Source organism: Nuphar pumila, chromosome 3 (genome assembly GCF_984573655.1).
Source record: "Nuphar pumila chromosome 3, dmNupPumi1.hap1.1, whole genome shotgun sequence".
Taxonomy (NCBI): Eukaryota; Viridiplantae; Streptophyta; class Magnoliopsida; order Nymphaeales; family Nymphaeaceae; genus Nuphar; species Nuphar pumila.
This window is the reverse complement of record NC_143251.1, coordinates 503,340-518,595: the sequence shown is the minus strand read 5'-3', so window position 1 is coordinate 518,595 and position 15,256 is coordinate 503,340. Positions and strand designations below refer to the sequence as shown.

The 15,256-nt window shown below is 36.4% G+C and overlaps 1 protein-coding gene across 8 annotated transcripts in view; it reads right to left on the bottom strand.

Annotated features, from left to right (window-relative positions):
- LOC149841558 (MIP18 family protein (DUF59)) overlaps nucleotides 1-15,256 on the bottom strand; it is a 101,548-nt gene that overhangs the window by 32,390 nt on the left and 53,902 nt on the right. For all 8 annotated transcript variants that reach the window (XR_016430720.1, XR_016430719.1, XR_016430721.1 and 5 more), the window contains exon 4: nucleotides 686-731. Coding sequence is in view for 5 of the 8 variants with exons in the window: in XM_089998531.1 (XP_089854657.1) it covers nucleotides 686-731 (46 nt within the window). In the remaining 3 variants the exon portion in view is untranslated. The remainder of the gene's footprint in view (nucleotides 1-685; nucleotides 732-15,256) is intronic.

The following is a 15,256-nucleotide window of genomic DNA, read 5'->3' as shown; positions in this document are numbered from 1 at the left end:
AAAGACGTAACAGTGGTTGCTTAAATGTCAGACAGAAACAGCGGACAAATATCAGATGCTGATCGCGCACACTATCAGTGGCGGGAAAAAAAATCCGCCTAAAGGGTCTTTAGTGATGGTCATGACCACTGCTGAAGATCATCTAGGCTTTAGCTGTGGTCGGTGACTGCCGTTAAAGACCCTTTTTTGCGCAAAATCAACGCGTGAACAGCATCTGACCTTGTTTGACAATGGGGTGTCCACTGTTTCCAGTCAGTGAGTTTTGTAATTTATGCAGTAAAAACTTTGAACTGGTTAGTTTTGACAGTAGGGAACCACAATGATTGATTTCGTTTTGAATTTACCAAAATCTGAAACAATTATTGCGAAATGTCTTTTTGCTGACACCTACCAAGAATGATTTCTATCAAATTCAAAAGGTTGCTAATTACAAGCTCCTGTAGAACATGTGAAATAAGTATAGAATTGAAACATTCAGAACAAAGCCGCACGCAAGATTTGGCCATAAGTTAATCATACATGCAATAAACAGAGCAAACAACAAAGAAGGGAAAGAGAACAAACTAATAGAATTCTGAGAGAACATGTCAAATAGGAACAAGAATGACAAAGTAAGCTACAGCCAATTAATTAGATGACTTGTCTCAAACCATTAAAAGGTATTGAAGGAGAATGGTCCAAGCACCTGACTCTTCATTAGCATGAGATCCAGGAGATACATTAATGTCAACCTACACAAAAGGCATGCCCATCATGTTATACACACATGCATAAAGATAGCAGCAAAATTCTAGTCACATATGCATTGCTTTTGCTAAATGAAAGCATATGAACATAAAAGAAATTAGCAGTTGAAATTACTAATCCATCTCATAAGTGTTTAATTAGAAAATCAGGATACTAAACATATAAACACAAATAAAGTCCAGCAATGGATTCTGCAAAACAAATGGACCCAACCCAATCATGATTTGACTATATTTATCTGTGCCATCCCCACTCAATGGTTAAGGGAACTGTGCCTGCATAAAAATTTGATGCAAAACTTTTTAGGGTCAAGTTCCTCATTCTGTTCATAGTGAAAAACAGGACTGCTACATTTCATATTGTTTTCTGCTCCTATCAACATCCATACAACTGATTTTATGAAGTTTTCTACAGGAGTTAAAATGAGTGTCTATGTGACGATATTTTGCATCTTGTCCTTCGGTTCATTTCTTTATACCTAGATTTTTTAAGCCATGTGATCCCTTGTCTTATACCTTCTCCCTCTGGTACGAAACTCAGCTCTTGGTTTCATAGTTTAAAGATGCTTGCGGTGCTCTTGGTTAGTAGTCAGTGTGAATATGTGATGTAGTTGGATCACCCAAGCCTTTGACTGAGTTTGTTTTGTCTCTCTCATAACCAGAAAGAAAAACCTGTTTTTGACCAACAATTCATCGCAAGGATCACCTTGACACATCCATAAGAAGTTTTCTAGGTAGAAGACCACAAATGAAGCATTTGTACAAAATATAAACCTTGAGTCCACAAATGAAGCATTTGTACAAAATCTAAACCTTGAGTCTGAAGGAATGAGTATGTTGACTGCTGTCAGTTGAGATAGCTAGATGATTAGGTGACACTATATAACTGAGGGGTCTCCACTGTCCCACAAAAAAGAAAAAAGACAGGTCTCGGGTTTGAACCCCACAGGCGATCATTCCCCATATTGACTCTTGAATACCATGAAAATATTTTTTTTATCACCAAGATACCAACTCAGAGGAAAAAAAGACAAAAACAAAGATACTGTTTGAGTCTTTTAAGACGATGATGTATACATTCAATGGTCAGCAATGTTCTAACGGGCAGCCACCTCTTCTAATATAATATGACCCGCTTGAATTGGAGGCAAAATCAATATTTCACTGTAAAACATCCTTGTTCAACTGAAACAGTTGAATTAATTGATGGAATTGAGACAGAAGAAGTGCAGATAGTTGTTCCCCAAAACAGTCAAGAGTGGCAGCTGCTTCTCATGTCCAAGTAACCATGGCTGGATGGTGGTGCATAGATTCAAGGTCAAATGGTATGCCAAACAAGGTGATAAATGCCAGAACAATTTTCTACTGAAAATTTCACTTAGCATGATCATATTAAAGAACTCACTGGCAGCAAGCAGTCATATTTGAAGCAACCTAACTCGTTTTATTCCTCTTAACCACTATACATCCTTTTGTAAGTTGTGTCTTCTCCTTGTTAAAGCTTCGGACTCTTAGGCTTGAAATAGAGTTGGGAGCTGGAGTCACCCTATTTATAAAGCAGAACCTATTTTGTTTTCTAATAAGTTATGTAGCCCTACAATTCAGTGTGTTTTCCCATCCAGGAAGTTCAGCATGGTAAAGGATGATGTACACCAGAATTTTTTGCTCAACCAGAAAACTGACTGAGATAGGTCATGTTTCTGATGCACCAAAATAAAGAGGGCCTCTCTGCAATTAACAGGTTCGCTTATCGATGGAAACATTTTTGGATTTTCTGGCCCTGGTTCAAAACTTGTCATGTGGCATATGAACATAAATGATTGGATCTCAGTCATCTCCAAAAAGCCCACCAAATAGAGCCATGCACCCTAATTAAACCTCACTAAATGCAGAATCTCTCTCTCTCTCTCTCTCTCTCTCTCTCTCTCTCTCACACACACACACACACACACACACACACACACACACACACACACACACACACCATCACCCCCACCCATATATAAAAGTTACATTGTTAACTTGTTAAGTTGTATCATATATGTACATACATATAAATATATATATGATACATATGTTCACATCATTGTAATAGGTAATACCCAATAGGGGTATTTCAGTCTTTTCACTGCATAGGTTGTGCCCATTAGGGGCACTAGTGTCTTTGTATATTTTTTGTTTCCTTTATTTTTTTGTTTTGTAAATTTCTGTTTTTGTTATGGCAATATTGTCATTTGACAAATATAGCTGTTGGGATGATCCCAACAGCTATATTGGCTCTCCTTTGTGTATATATAGGGGTGTTTCCTCATAGATGTGTAAGGGCTTGACTTAAGCAAGTGCTCTAAAATAAGATCTATATTTTTTATGATTATCTCTTGCCCATTTATGGTTTTGTGCTTGTATGCTTGTATTTGACCCATAAGTGGTCTTTGCTTTTACACACCTTTGTGTGTTTTCTAAATCCCATAAGAGGCATTCTATTGTTCTTTTGTATTTCATTACACAACTACGTTCAAGAATAGTAAACAGATGCAACCAAATATAAGGTTATTTTAAGAATTACACCTTGTGACACTTTAAGAGATTCCCATTCTTAATTCACGTAATTTATAACATTGCTAATCATTTAGAGCTACCAATGCTAGCACAAATTTTTTTTTTAGGATTAACACTTGGTAAGATGTCTCTACTTGAAAATTTCCTTTTGTTACTTGCTCCAGATAATACCTTTCCACAGTTAACATTCTATCATCTGTATATGGAAACAAATCATTAAAGAGCTCCCTATAATATAAAGAAAGTGATTAATCTTCTAGGCTAAAATCCATGTGATAATGATAGAAATCGTGGTTCCCTGCTTCATACACAAGAGGAGGCACCGAATGAGAGGGAGACAAGAAAGGTGCAGAATTTCCCAATAGTTGATTGTGATATTGGGCTTCCCATTAAAACATGTTACAATTGCTAGGGTACGAAAATACCCATCATACAACAAATGTAAATTACAATATGCCATTAATGCCTTTAATGAACATGTGCTAATTAGCTGAACTCGAATTGGGTTTGGATAAGATCCAAACCCAGTCGTGAATACACGCTTCTTTTCATCCTCCCTCAAGTTGTACATGGTTTTGAACCATGAACAACTTGTCTTTCAACATCCAGAATCGGTCCTTGATAAGCCCTTTGGTAAATAAGTCAACAACTTGATCAGTAGTCCGAACAAATTCTGCTTCAATTTCCTTCTCTTCGACTTTCTGTCTTACAAAATGTTGATCAATTTCAATATGCTTGGCACGACTGTGGTAGATAGGATTGAATGACATGTTGATGGCACTTTGATTGTCACATAGGAGAATACATTTAGATATTGATTCGCCTACTTCTGTCAACAAATGTCTAATCCATGTTACTTCAGCTATAGCAACCGCCATTGATCTATATTCAACTTTTGTGCTTGATCTGGCAATAGCCCTTTGTTTTCTACTGCTCCAAGAGACAAGATTTAGGCCAACGAAAATACAATATCCCGACACTGACCTACGCTCATCTGGATCTCCTGCCCAGTCTGCATCTGTGTAAACAAGAAGTTCATGCATGTTATGTTCATTCATACTCTTTCTATACAAAAGACCATCCCAAATAGTTCCCTTCAAATATCGAAGAATACGTTTAACAACTTCCATATGTCCAATACACGGTTCATGCATGAACTAAGATACCTGATTGACTTAATAGACAATATCAGGGCGAGTAAAAGTGAGATATTGAAGCATCCCCACTATCCTGCGATATCCTGTAGGATCCTTATACAAATCGCCATCTCTAGAACTGAGTTTCTGATGAAGTACACTGGGTGTGCTTAGAGGCTTGCAATCTTTTATACCTGCTTTGCTGAGAACATCAATAGTATACTTATGTTGGGTAAGTGTCATGCCTTCAATAGTTCTGTCAACTTCTACTCCAAGAAAATACCGCAGTTTACCAAGGTCTTTCATCTTGAACCTGCTCAATATGTTCATCAGAGTTACCTGTAATGATTATGTCATCTACATATATCAATAATAAGGTAATTGTGTCGTTACATTTGAATATGAAAAGAGAATAATCAAGAAGCGAACGACTAAAACCATATTTCTCTATTTCAAGAGAAAAACTGTCAAACCAAGATCGAGAGGCTTGCTTCAAACCATATATAGCTCTCTTTAATAAACACACATAATCTCTGGAGTTCCCTTCTACATACCCAGTGGGTTGTTCCATGTATACTTCTTCCTTTAGAGTTCCATGTAAAAATGCATTTTTTACATCCAATTGACTGATAATCCACTTATGTTCAATAGCCAATGATAGTATGATTCGAATAGTACCCATTTTCACAACCGGACTGAAGGTCTCATCATAATCTTGTCCTTGCTCCTGGGTGAATCCTTTGGCAACTAGCCTAGCCTTATATCGCTTAATAGTACCATCTGGCTTATACTTTATTTTGTACACCCACTTGGACCCAACTACATTTCGATCATGTGGTCTGGGAACAATCTCCCAAGTGCCACATTCATGAAGAGACCATTTCTTCATTCATAGCTTCAATCCATCACTTAGAATTTGTTTCTTGATAGAAAGTCATGGGCTGATCTTCCTTACCTAGAGAGGTTAAGAAGAGTTGAAAATCCATAGTGAAATTCTCATAACTTACTCATCTATCAATAGGATGTCGAGGTCGAGTGGATCTTCTGGGAGCAGAGGATGAAACAAAAGCAGAAGAAGAATTCATCTCTTGATTAAAATTAGGAAGAATCCCTTTCTCACGTCTAGAGTAAACAATGCCTTTATACCTTTCGAGAGGCAAGAGTGGATCTGAAATGACACTTTCCTGAGCCGTCTGTACAACATCAGACATGTTTCCCTCATCTCTTTTATTACATTTTGAAGGACAAACATCATCAACACTAGAGAAGAGGTCAGAGCTCAACCAGGGGTGATAAACTTCAATTTCAGGAAGGGTGTCAAACTTGTGATCAAAATTCAATTCATCAAATACAACATTCCTGGATATTTTGATACGCTTGCTCACGGGATCATAGCATCTGTACCCTTTATAATCATCAGCATACCCCATAAATCTGCACTTCAAGGCCTTATCCTGAAACTTGTGTCGCATTGAACTGTCAACATGAACATAACATACACATCTGAATACTCGCAAATCATGATAATTTGGATAAACACCATGTAAAGAAAGGTAGGGTGATTTGTTTTCCAAAATATTCATGGGCAATAGATTTATGATATGAACGGCTGAATGAAAGGCCTCTGCCCAGAAGGTAACTGGAAGGTTACTATCATGCATCATGCTCATGGCACTTTCGACAATATGACGGTGCTTGCGTTCAACAACCCCATTCTGTTGAGGTGTATGAGGGCAAGATACTTGCCTACGTATTCCATTTGTCTAGAGAAATTTAATAAAGTCATTTGAGGAGAATTCACCCCCCCCCATCACATTGGAAACAAAGAATATTATCAGAGAATTGATTTTGAACAAAGGAATGAAAATTCTGAAATAACTTGAATGTTTCAAACTTACATTTCATAAAGAAAATCCATGTATACCGAGAATAGCTATCAACAAAAATGAGATAATACCTTATGCCCGACATGGAGGGAACTGGAGCCGGACCCCAAACATCAGAACAAATAATTTTAAAAGGCTTTGAAGATCTTTTATTAATAGAATGAAATAGAAGGACATGACTCTTACATTGAAGACAACTAGAACATTTTTTATCATCGACATTTAAACCTAGACTTGACTTGGGAATAAGATTGCTAGAAACAAGCTTTTCAATAAAACGACTACTACAATGACCCAAACGACCATGCCAAAGATTTGGCTTATTATACTCAGAAAGGCAAAACATTTTTAGAAGAAACTGAAGATGTGTGATCATCGCAAAATTTTTCCTCTTTCGTTATTTCTCTCTCTTCCTTCTCTTTCCCTTTTCCAACCTCTATTTTCCTCCTTTTTGAACGAAGAAGAATAAAAGAAAGAAAAGAAAGAGAGAAGAGAAGAGAAAAGAAGAGAGAATAGAGAGGAATTCTTTTGCGGGTTTTCACTTGACCTTTATTTGAAAATATTTAGAAATTTAACTCGCCTCCGTTTTGAAAATTTGCGGAAAAAAAATGGAGAGACGGGATTCGCTCGTCGGTACGAGGTTCGACCGTTCCTGGCGCCTTTACCAGGGGTAATCGAACCAAGGATCGAATCTATGCCTTTTGCTTTGCCTAAATATAATCTAAGAATTTATTCTAACTTTAAATGCACAAAGAATCATGCTTGTGCAATGCAAGGATGTATGCTCTTTCGAAAGATGTTTTGAAAAATTTCCAAGTTTAATCTAAGATGAATTTGATAAGGGAGTGAAGAAATGTTTGAATCTAACTTAGAACTTGAGATAGATCAGAGAAATTCTAAGTCTATGAAGTAAATCAGAATTTGGAAGAATAAATGAGAATGAATGACTTGAAGCTTTAAAATGAAAAGAAATGAAGTTTCAAAGTCAGAAATGGACTTTGAATTTAGGAAAGGAAATGAATACTTGAGATGGAATTGAATTTAGATTTTGAAGTTTTGAAATTTAGAATGGATCTGAGAAAATTAAATGGTATTTAAGAATAGAAAAGGATTTAGGAAGTTTAAATGAGATCTGAAAAGGGCCTTGGGTTTGAAATCTAGAATTGGGAATGGAATTGGATCTTAAAAATGAATTTGGATTTTGGAATCTGAGATCCAAAGTGAAATTGGATTCTGGATCCTAAAATGGAATTGGATCTGAAGTCTGAGATCCAAAAGTGAAATTGAGTTCTGGATCCTAAAATAGATTTGGATCTGAAGTCTGAGATCCAATGTAGAGTTGGACTCTGGATCCTAAGATGGATTCGGATCTGAAGTCTGAGATCCAAGGTGAAATTGGATTTTAGATCCTAAAGTGGATTTAGACCTGAAATCTAAGATTCAAAGTGGAAGTTGAGTTCTGGATCTAAAATAGATTTGGATCTGAAGTCTGAGATCCAATATGAGTGTTGAATCCTGAATCATAAAATTGATTTGGAGTTTAAATTCAGAAGATGAATCAAGAACTTCCAAGTTCAAATTGAACTTGAGAAATGAAATTTAGAATTTGAATATACAAACGAATTTCAAAGTCAAATTAGACCTTGAATTTTTGAATTTAGAAGATGAATCAAGAGTCTCAAAGTTAAAATTGAACTTTGAGTTTGATTAGATTTTTTAATATAAAACGAATTTGGAATTTTAAAGTCAAATTGAACTTTGAAATCTGATTTGAATTCGAATATAAAAATGACTTCGAAATCTCAAAGTTAAATTGAACTTTGAGATTGAAAATGAAATCGAATTTGAAAACGAAAGGATGAATTGGTTTTTATAAGAATTGAAGATAGATTGAGGAAGATATTTACATCACTTAAAGTTTTTGAAGAAGGAATTTTGAAAATGTGATGCAGTTCTATCCTAAATGATGAATGAATTTGAATTTTTGAAATTTGGATTTTGAAAAGCTATTTCATTCTTTAGATGAATTTGAAATAAGATTGAAGATATAATACATCATTGACTATGGTCATTGAATGTATTATATAATAATCTACATTTAAATTCATATGAGGAATGAAACACATTTTGGTGCTTTTATAGAATTTAAAATGAAATTAACTCTCAATATACCCTGACTATGGCCATTGGTATATATTTTGAGTTAATTTTAAGTTAAATTCTAATAAAAGAAGAAAATATTTAAGGAAAATATGATGAATTTTGAAAACGGATCCAATGTGGATCCAGTGTTATTTCGTAAAAGATAAAAACACTAAGTTTTGTTCACACCCTGACTATGGCCATTGATGTGGATCATCAACTTAGGATTAATTTATCTCTTATGAAATGGTGCACGTGTCATCCGTGTTCCCATTTGTGAGGTTTTGAAAAATAAAGGTAAGAAGCATGAAAACGAGTAGTTCATGGTATTTACAATGCTCATTCATTCTAATCTAGAACTTGAAAATGTAAGTTCTTATTATATCTAGCTATTACAATACATGAAATCAGATATACAACTTCCCAATGATGATATTTTCCACCTATTTCCTGCAAAAATACTGGGTTAGTATGATCATAGAGGAGATTTGTACACATAGTATGGATATCAAATGGCAAAAGTCAAGATATAAATGGTGAAAAAGATGGGGAAATGACATTATATACCAATACATGTGCATGCATATCTAGACATACGTATATATACATATATATATATATACACTCAATGTAGGTGGATGAGGATGGGCTGTGTGGATGAGAATTGAAGGTAAATGATCGCTAAGCTGTATGTATAAGTATGATGATGTTGGATGTCAAGGGATAGTGAAGGTATTCCATAACGATCTACCGGCCGGTTGTAGGGAGTTACAACAATCTAGGGGATTGCTATATTTTGTAGAAGATAACTGTAGACACTAATGGTGATTACAGCAGTACCTAGCCCTACTGGAAAAGATGATAAAGCTGCAGTGATATTTTAGCACATTTGTGGCTGCAAAAGGACTGAGATTGGACCCTACAATCAAGTGCAGTGTGTCTATGGGGTTGTGAAAGTACAGGTATGTAGTAAATGCACAAAGACCACACAAAAATGAAATAAATGTGACAACAGAGGATATGTATTATGTAAAAAATGGTGGAATAATGGGAAGCATCAGGGTTGTGGTAGTATCCAACACTACCACAGATAGTTACCGAGGAGCCATATTATTCTCAAAATGACCATACAACAGTGTTTCAAACATTGAGCATGACTGTAAATGCATGAGAAGGGACTAACCGCGGACGGCTGGGCAATACAAAACAGGGAGTTCTTGAGCCATAAGGTATGGCTGGTGAGGCGCCAAAGTGGCGACTATGTAGGCTGGTGCACAGGTGCATTACAACATGGGACGTAAGCAGCACAGGTGGCATATGCTGGGTGTGAAGAGAGCAGTAAGAGTGTGGATGCCAAAGGGGATGTGGGAGTGTTGTGAGTCTTAGTGAAGATGGGTGTTAGGTGCTGTCACAAGTGGTGAAGGTGATGCCGTGGGTGGCAATGGTAGGAAGGCTGGAATACGATGGGTAGCAAGCCAATGAGTACACAGATGCTATGCCTATGTGGGCAAGTGTAACAATACTGTAGTATAATGATATGGAGTATTTGCTGGTGGTGATGACAGGTGCAGAGATGAACATAATGCAGCAAGTGAGGTGGGTGACGTGTAGCAGGGAAGATATTGATGATTGAAGTGGTATAAGCAGCAGTGCTGAAGGGTGTCCAAGTGGAGTTGGAGATGGCTATAAGTAGGAGTGAGCCATAGCAAAGTACAGCTGGGTGTGAAGCACTGTGTACAGGATGTGAAATAAGAAGGTATAATACTGCAAGTGGGATGGTGACAATAAGGTGATAGGGATGAAGGAAATAGATATACATATGGCAGAAAGAAAAAAAAAATTTAAGGAAATTTATGACAAGAGGGAAATGTCCTTTTCTCCGTTGCATCAATATGTCTAGCTCCTATACATGCAGATCACATACCTCGATTCCTAGGCAATCGCCTGTCAAAGAATATATGCCTTCAAAATTGGGATTGTCATAGCTTATGCTTCATTTTCACATGATAGATTAGTCTCCCCAACTGATCTTCAATATACACAGGTTATTGCAAGATGCCAGCAACGAAGAATAAAATATGCATATATTTTCATAACGTGTCTGAAAGAATAGTCATGAAACATTCATTTTGAACTCTTGGTGCTTCCAATCAGTGAACCATTAGTAGATATTGGTTCGAGTCACAGATTTTTCATACACAAATTCCACAAACGATGAGTTTTGTGATTGTTACCTCTATATCCATAGCTACATTACCCCATGGTTCATTTCATATTCTGCAGGCTTCAGGTTTAGCATCAACATGAGAAATAATACATGTCCACATACCTGTTTGAGAGGAGAGTGACCCTGAGACATTTTGTTAAGGCCCTCAGAAACTTCTATCAATGAACCTGTTCTCCAACTCTCAGATCCCTGGGAGCAGATCACCTTCAGCAGCTTGTTGTTGGGTCCAAAAATTTGTAATGACCCACTTCTTGAGATTGTCCTGCTGACGCATCATCTCCTGCTCCTGCCTGCTTGTATTGGACAATCTTGATGGGCATTAGCATCTTTTCAAGAGCCTTCATAGGTTGGTGACATACGCCCTGGCGACGATGTTCACAAATAATACTGTTCTCATGGCAGGCCCGATCTGCTATTAGGGCAAATCAAAAAAAAAAATTTATTTTTTTTTATGCTACACTGGAATCTTATCTTACAATCAAGGCAAAGAGGTTAGCAGACCTTTACTGCAAATTAGGTTTTATGGCAGATCATAACAAACCTTGATAGGATGTTTTACAGTAAACGAAATGGGAGCTTACAATGTACCAGCGCCACCCTCCAATCTCAAGATATTAGACCTTCTTCTTGATCTCCCAATGGGAGGCGTCAACCAGAATTTCCAGTCAAACCTGCCCATCATTTCGTTGTTAAGGTCCCTCCAGTACGAACCATGTGTTCTTCCCCAAGTATGCATACCGAACTTCTTTAGGTTTATGGTTAATTACAGAAAAACCAACGATGCTGGTTTTAGCTATGAGCTCCAGGAGAACCCAGACTAGCAGTAAATCTGACGCTGGAAGGTTAATAACACTGCGGTAGCTGTGGATTATACCAAAAAAAAAATGCAGAACATCCAACAAACTAAGCAATGTCCTGAAAGGGGCGCCCCAAGTAAGATTAAGTGTATTGAGTGTATTAACAAGATGAATGCGTAGCCACAACAGGATAGATTTAAATCACTAGTGATGCAACAGGGGATGATGAATCATATCTGATAAAACTGGAAATCAAAACGAAGCTGCTGCAGTAAAATAAAACCTATCAAAAAGAAAATTCGAGATCGCATAGGATGGGGAAAATGAGAGTCAGATATACTATGTTCACAAATAATAACAGAAATGAAGAGCATCCAACGAAACAACAGTAATGAATCAGGAATGTTGGGTACAAGGCTGAAAGATCAAGACAATACGTAACAAGAAAATAAAATGATTTTTAAGACAGGATTTGCGATCTACACAGTATGCTGGAGAAGAATAAAGGGGTATAAAGTTGTAAAGGAAATAAATGAAGGATCATCAACCAGTAATCAAAGCTAAATCAAAGCAGTAGTAAGAGCAAGAAGAAACTAATTCCAAAATAGGAAACGAAATGTGATCCGAAACAGGGATCGAACAAGAATCAAGGAGATTGAGATTATAGATAAAATTTGAAACATAAGTCAAACAGGAATAACTAACAATAGAACAAAAAGAAAATGAAAATGTCATGAAACGAACGAGAAAATCTTTCAGAAACTTAACTATGTGTTAACAATAACGGCTGCAAATAATGAAGATACACTAACGAGTTTATAACAAAAGGAAGAAGAATGATCATCAAGCCTTATCAAAACAGGGATTCGAATATAAACGAATCGTCAGAATAAATAAGAAACTAAAAAAAAAAAAGTCGAAATAGGATAAAGAAATGAGGAATTGATAATATCAACAGAAATTCAAAAAAAAAAATGCTAAATCAATTAATATTACCTTAACATAAAGAAATTTTAAAAGGAAAGAACAAAGCAAGTATTGGAGTCAGATTACTCCATTGATGTAGCAACAACAGGTGGATCGATCCTGCTACAGGCAGGTCGATCCCACCATTATGCTATATAAAGAAATGACAACAGGAGAAAGAAAATGAAAATCCAAAGAAAACAAAGCGATACCATAAGAGGAAAGGGGATTTCTGAAAGAATCAAAAAGGGAAAGGTTACTTACCTGGTTATTGTAGGGTCTTTGGAGGAGTTCCGGAGATGAAGAGAGTTCCTTCTTTTCTTTCTTTTGCAACTCTTTTCTAGTGAAGAGAGAATGAGAGCGGAGAAGAAGGCGTATGGCAATGATCCCCCCCCTCTATCGACCCCCCTGAGGGTCGATTTTATAAGAGGTGGCCGTTAGGCCCCTCTCAGATCCGGTCTCCCTTTTTTATAAAATTTTCTAAAAAGAGGCTCTAACGAAATTTTCTCTAAAAAAGGGTGTTTTTCAAAACTTGATTTTAGAAAAGGTGTGTTTAAAAGATCATTTTTGTATTTTTCTTTTTCGATTTTCTTATATATATATATATATTTTTTTTGATATTTCCTATATTCTTTTGTATTTTTGAAGACAAAAACTCTAAAAACTAGGGAATTTAAAACTACTTTTACAAAACTTCAAAAAAAAATTTACAAAAAAAGAGTTTTCTTGAAAAGTCAAGGTTATTTTGGGGAAATTTCTTCAGAAAATGGGTTTGGACCCAAGTATTGAGAAAATGTTCGATTTTTGACACTCGAATCGAGAAATACAACGTGATGGATCCAAATGAATGTCAGATGGATTATCCGGGCTATTTAAAAAAAACTATTTTTGGTATTTTCTAAAAATTTAATTTAAAAATGGGACAATGAGACTCAGATTTGGATCTGGACAATGGATCCGGATCTACAATCAATTTAAACATAAAAATGAATTTAATTTCGGTAAAACCTGAGAAATGAACTGGAATTTAGATTTAAAAGTGACTAAATTGCTCAGAAAATGATATCAGGGGCAAGAAGGGAATATTTAAAAGATTTTGAAAAATTTGGGGTGTTCACAAGATGATGATGTGAGCTTCAAAGTGAAAAGATTCTCTTGAAACACGTACATATTCCCTTGTCGCTTTCCTTCAGCGAACGTTTCCCTCGTGTGGAAATCCTTGACACGAACAAAAAAAAAAGGAGTAAACTCAACTAAGGCATTGATGTCATCAACAAGCTTAGAGACAAAAACAATATTTTTCTTGATATTCGGAGCATAAATGACATTTGAGAGAGCAAGAGAAGAAGTAGACATAGGAATGACAGAGTTTCCAATGTGAGAAATACGATGGTGAGACCCATCTCTAGTGACTATAATATTTTTACCGGCATAGGGAACACGAGTTAGGAGCTTACCAACATCACCAGTGACATGAGTGGTTGCACCAGAATCGACATACCAAGTGCCTTGATCATTTTGCTTTAAGTTCAATTCAGCTAGAGCAGAGAGTAACAACTCCTTGACTTCGTCACTGTTCTTCAATTTATCTGACCCCTTGCTTGTCTCTGACTGTTTACCTTTATTTTGAGGATTGAACCAACAATTTGCTTTGATATGCCCCCTTTTATTGCATAGAAAATAGGTCGGTATTGATCTTTGCCATTGACCACTGGGAGGAATATTAGGTGTAGGTAATATTCCACGACTTCCTTGTCCATTTCTTTCTTGACTCCTATCTCGAAAATCATATCTACCACGTCCTTGCCCATAGGCAACTCCTGTGGCAAGAACAATGTGTGCTCCACCTTGAGAATGAGTATCTTCAGAAAATCCCTTTAAGGTCATCTCATACTGCAAAAGCTTGGCACGAAGATCTTCAAAAGTAGGTAAATCTGGCAAACACAGTAAGGAAGTAACCATCATATGATAATCCGATCCCAGCCCACTCAAAGTCTGTTGCACCATATCTTTGTCACTAACTGCGCATCCAACGATGGCTAACTGATTTGTAATGGCCTTCATTTTGTTCAAGTGCTCCATGATGGTCATGGAGTCCTTTCTCAACATTTGAAACTCTCTCTTCAAAAATAATATTCTGGCCTGAGAAACTTGAGAATATGTCTGAACCAATCGATGCCATAATTGCATTGCGGAGCAGTCATCTGGAATTGCCAAAGCACTTCCTATGACAATGTAGAAGTGATATAGGCAACCAACGCCTGATCTCGCTTCATCCAGGATACGTATTCTAGATTTCTGACATAAGTAATAGAAAGATCTCCCTCACCATTCTTTTCTTCTTGTGGTATGAATTCTGGAGGAACAGGAACAGAACCATCCAGATGTCCGGAAAGGTCTTGACTTCTTATGAATGGTATGATTTGTCGTTTCCAAGTTAGAAAATTGAAATTGTTCAGTTTCTCAGACACGAGTTGACTAAAAAAGTTTGAGGAAAGGTCGGGTTGAGAATGAGAAAATGAGTCCATATTCTATTGAAACCGAAAACAAGAAGGAATAAGAAATAGGAAACAAGAAAATGGCTTTATGGCAAGGACCCAACTACTATTGAATTCTAATGTAATTCAAAATAGAAATTTAATATCAATGAATTCTGCCTTTCCTTTTTTTTTTTTACAGTGAAAACCCGATGCAGAAAATCAAAACTGTGCAGTAAAGAATCTGTTCTGAATAAAACTCAATCAGTAAGAGATACGTTATTTGGAAAATAACTCATTTTCCTTTCACAGTTATGATA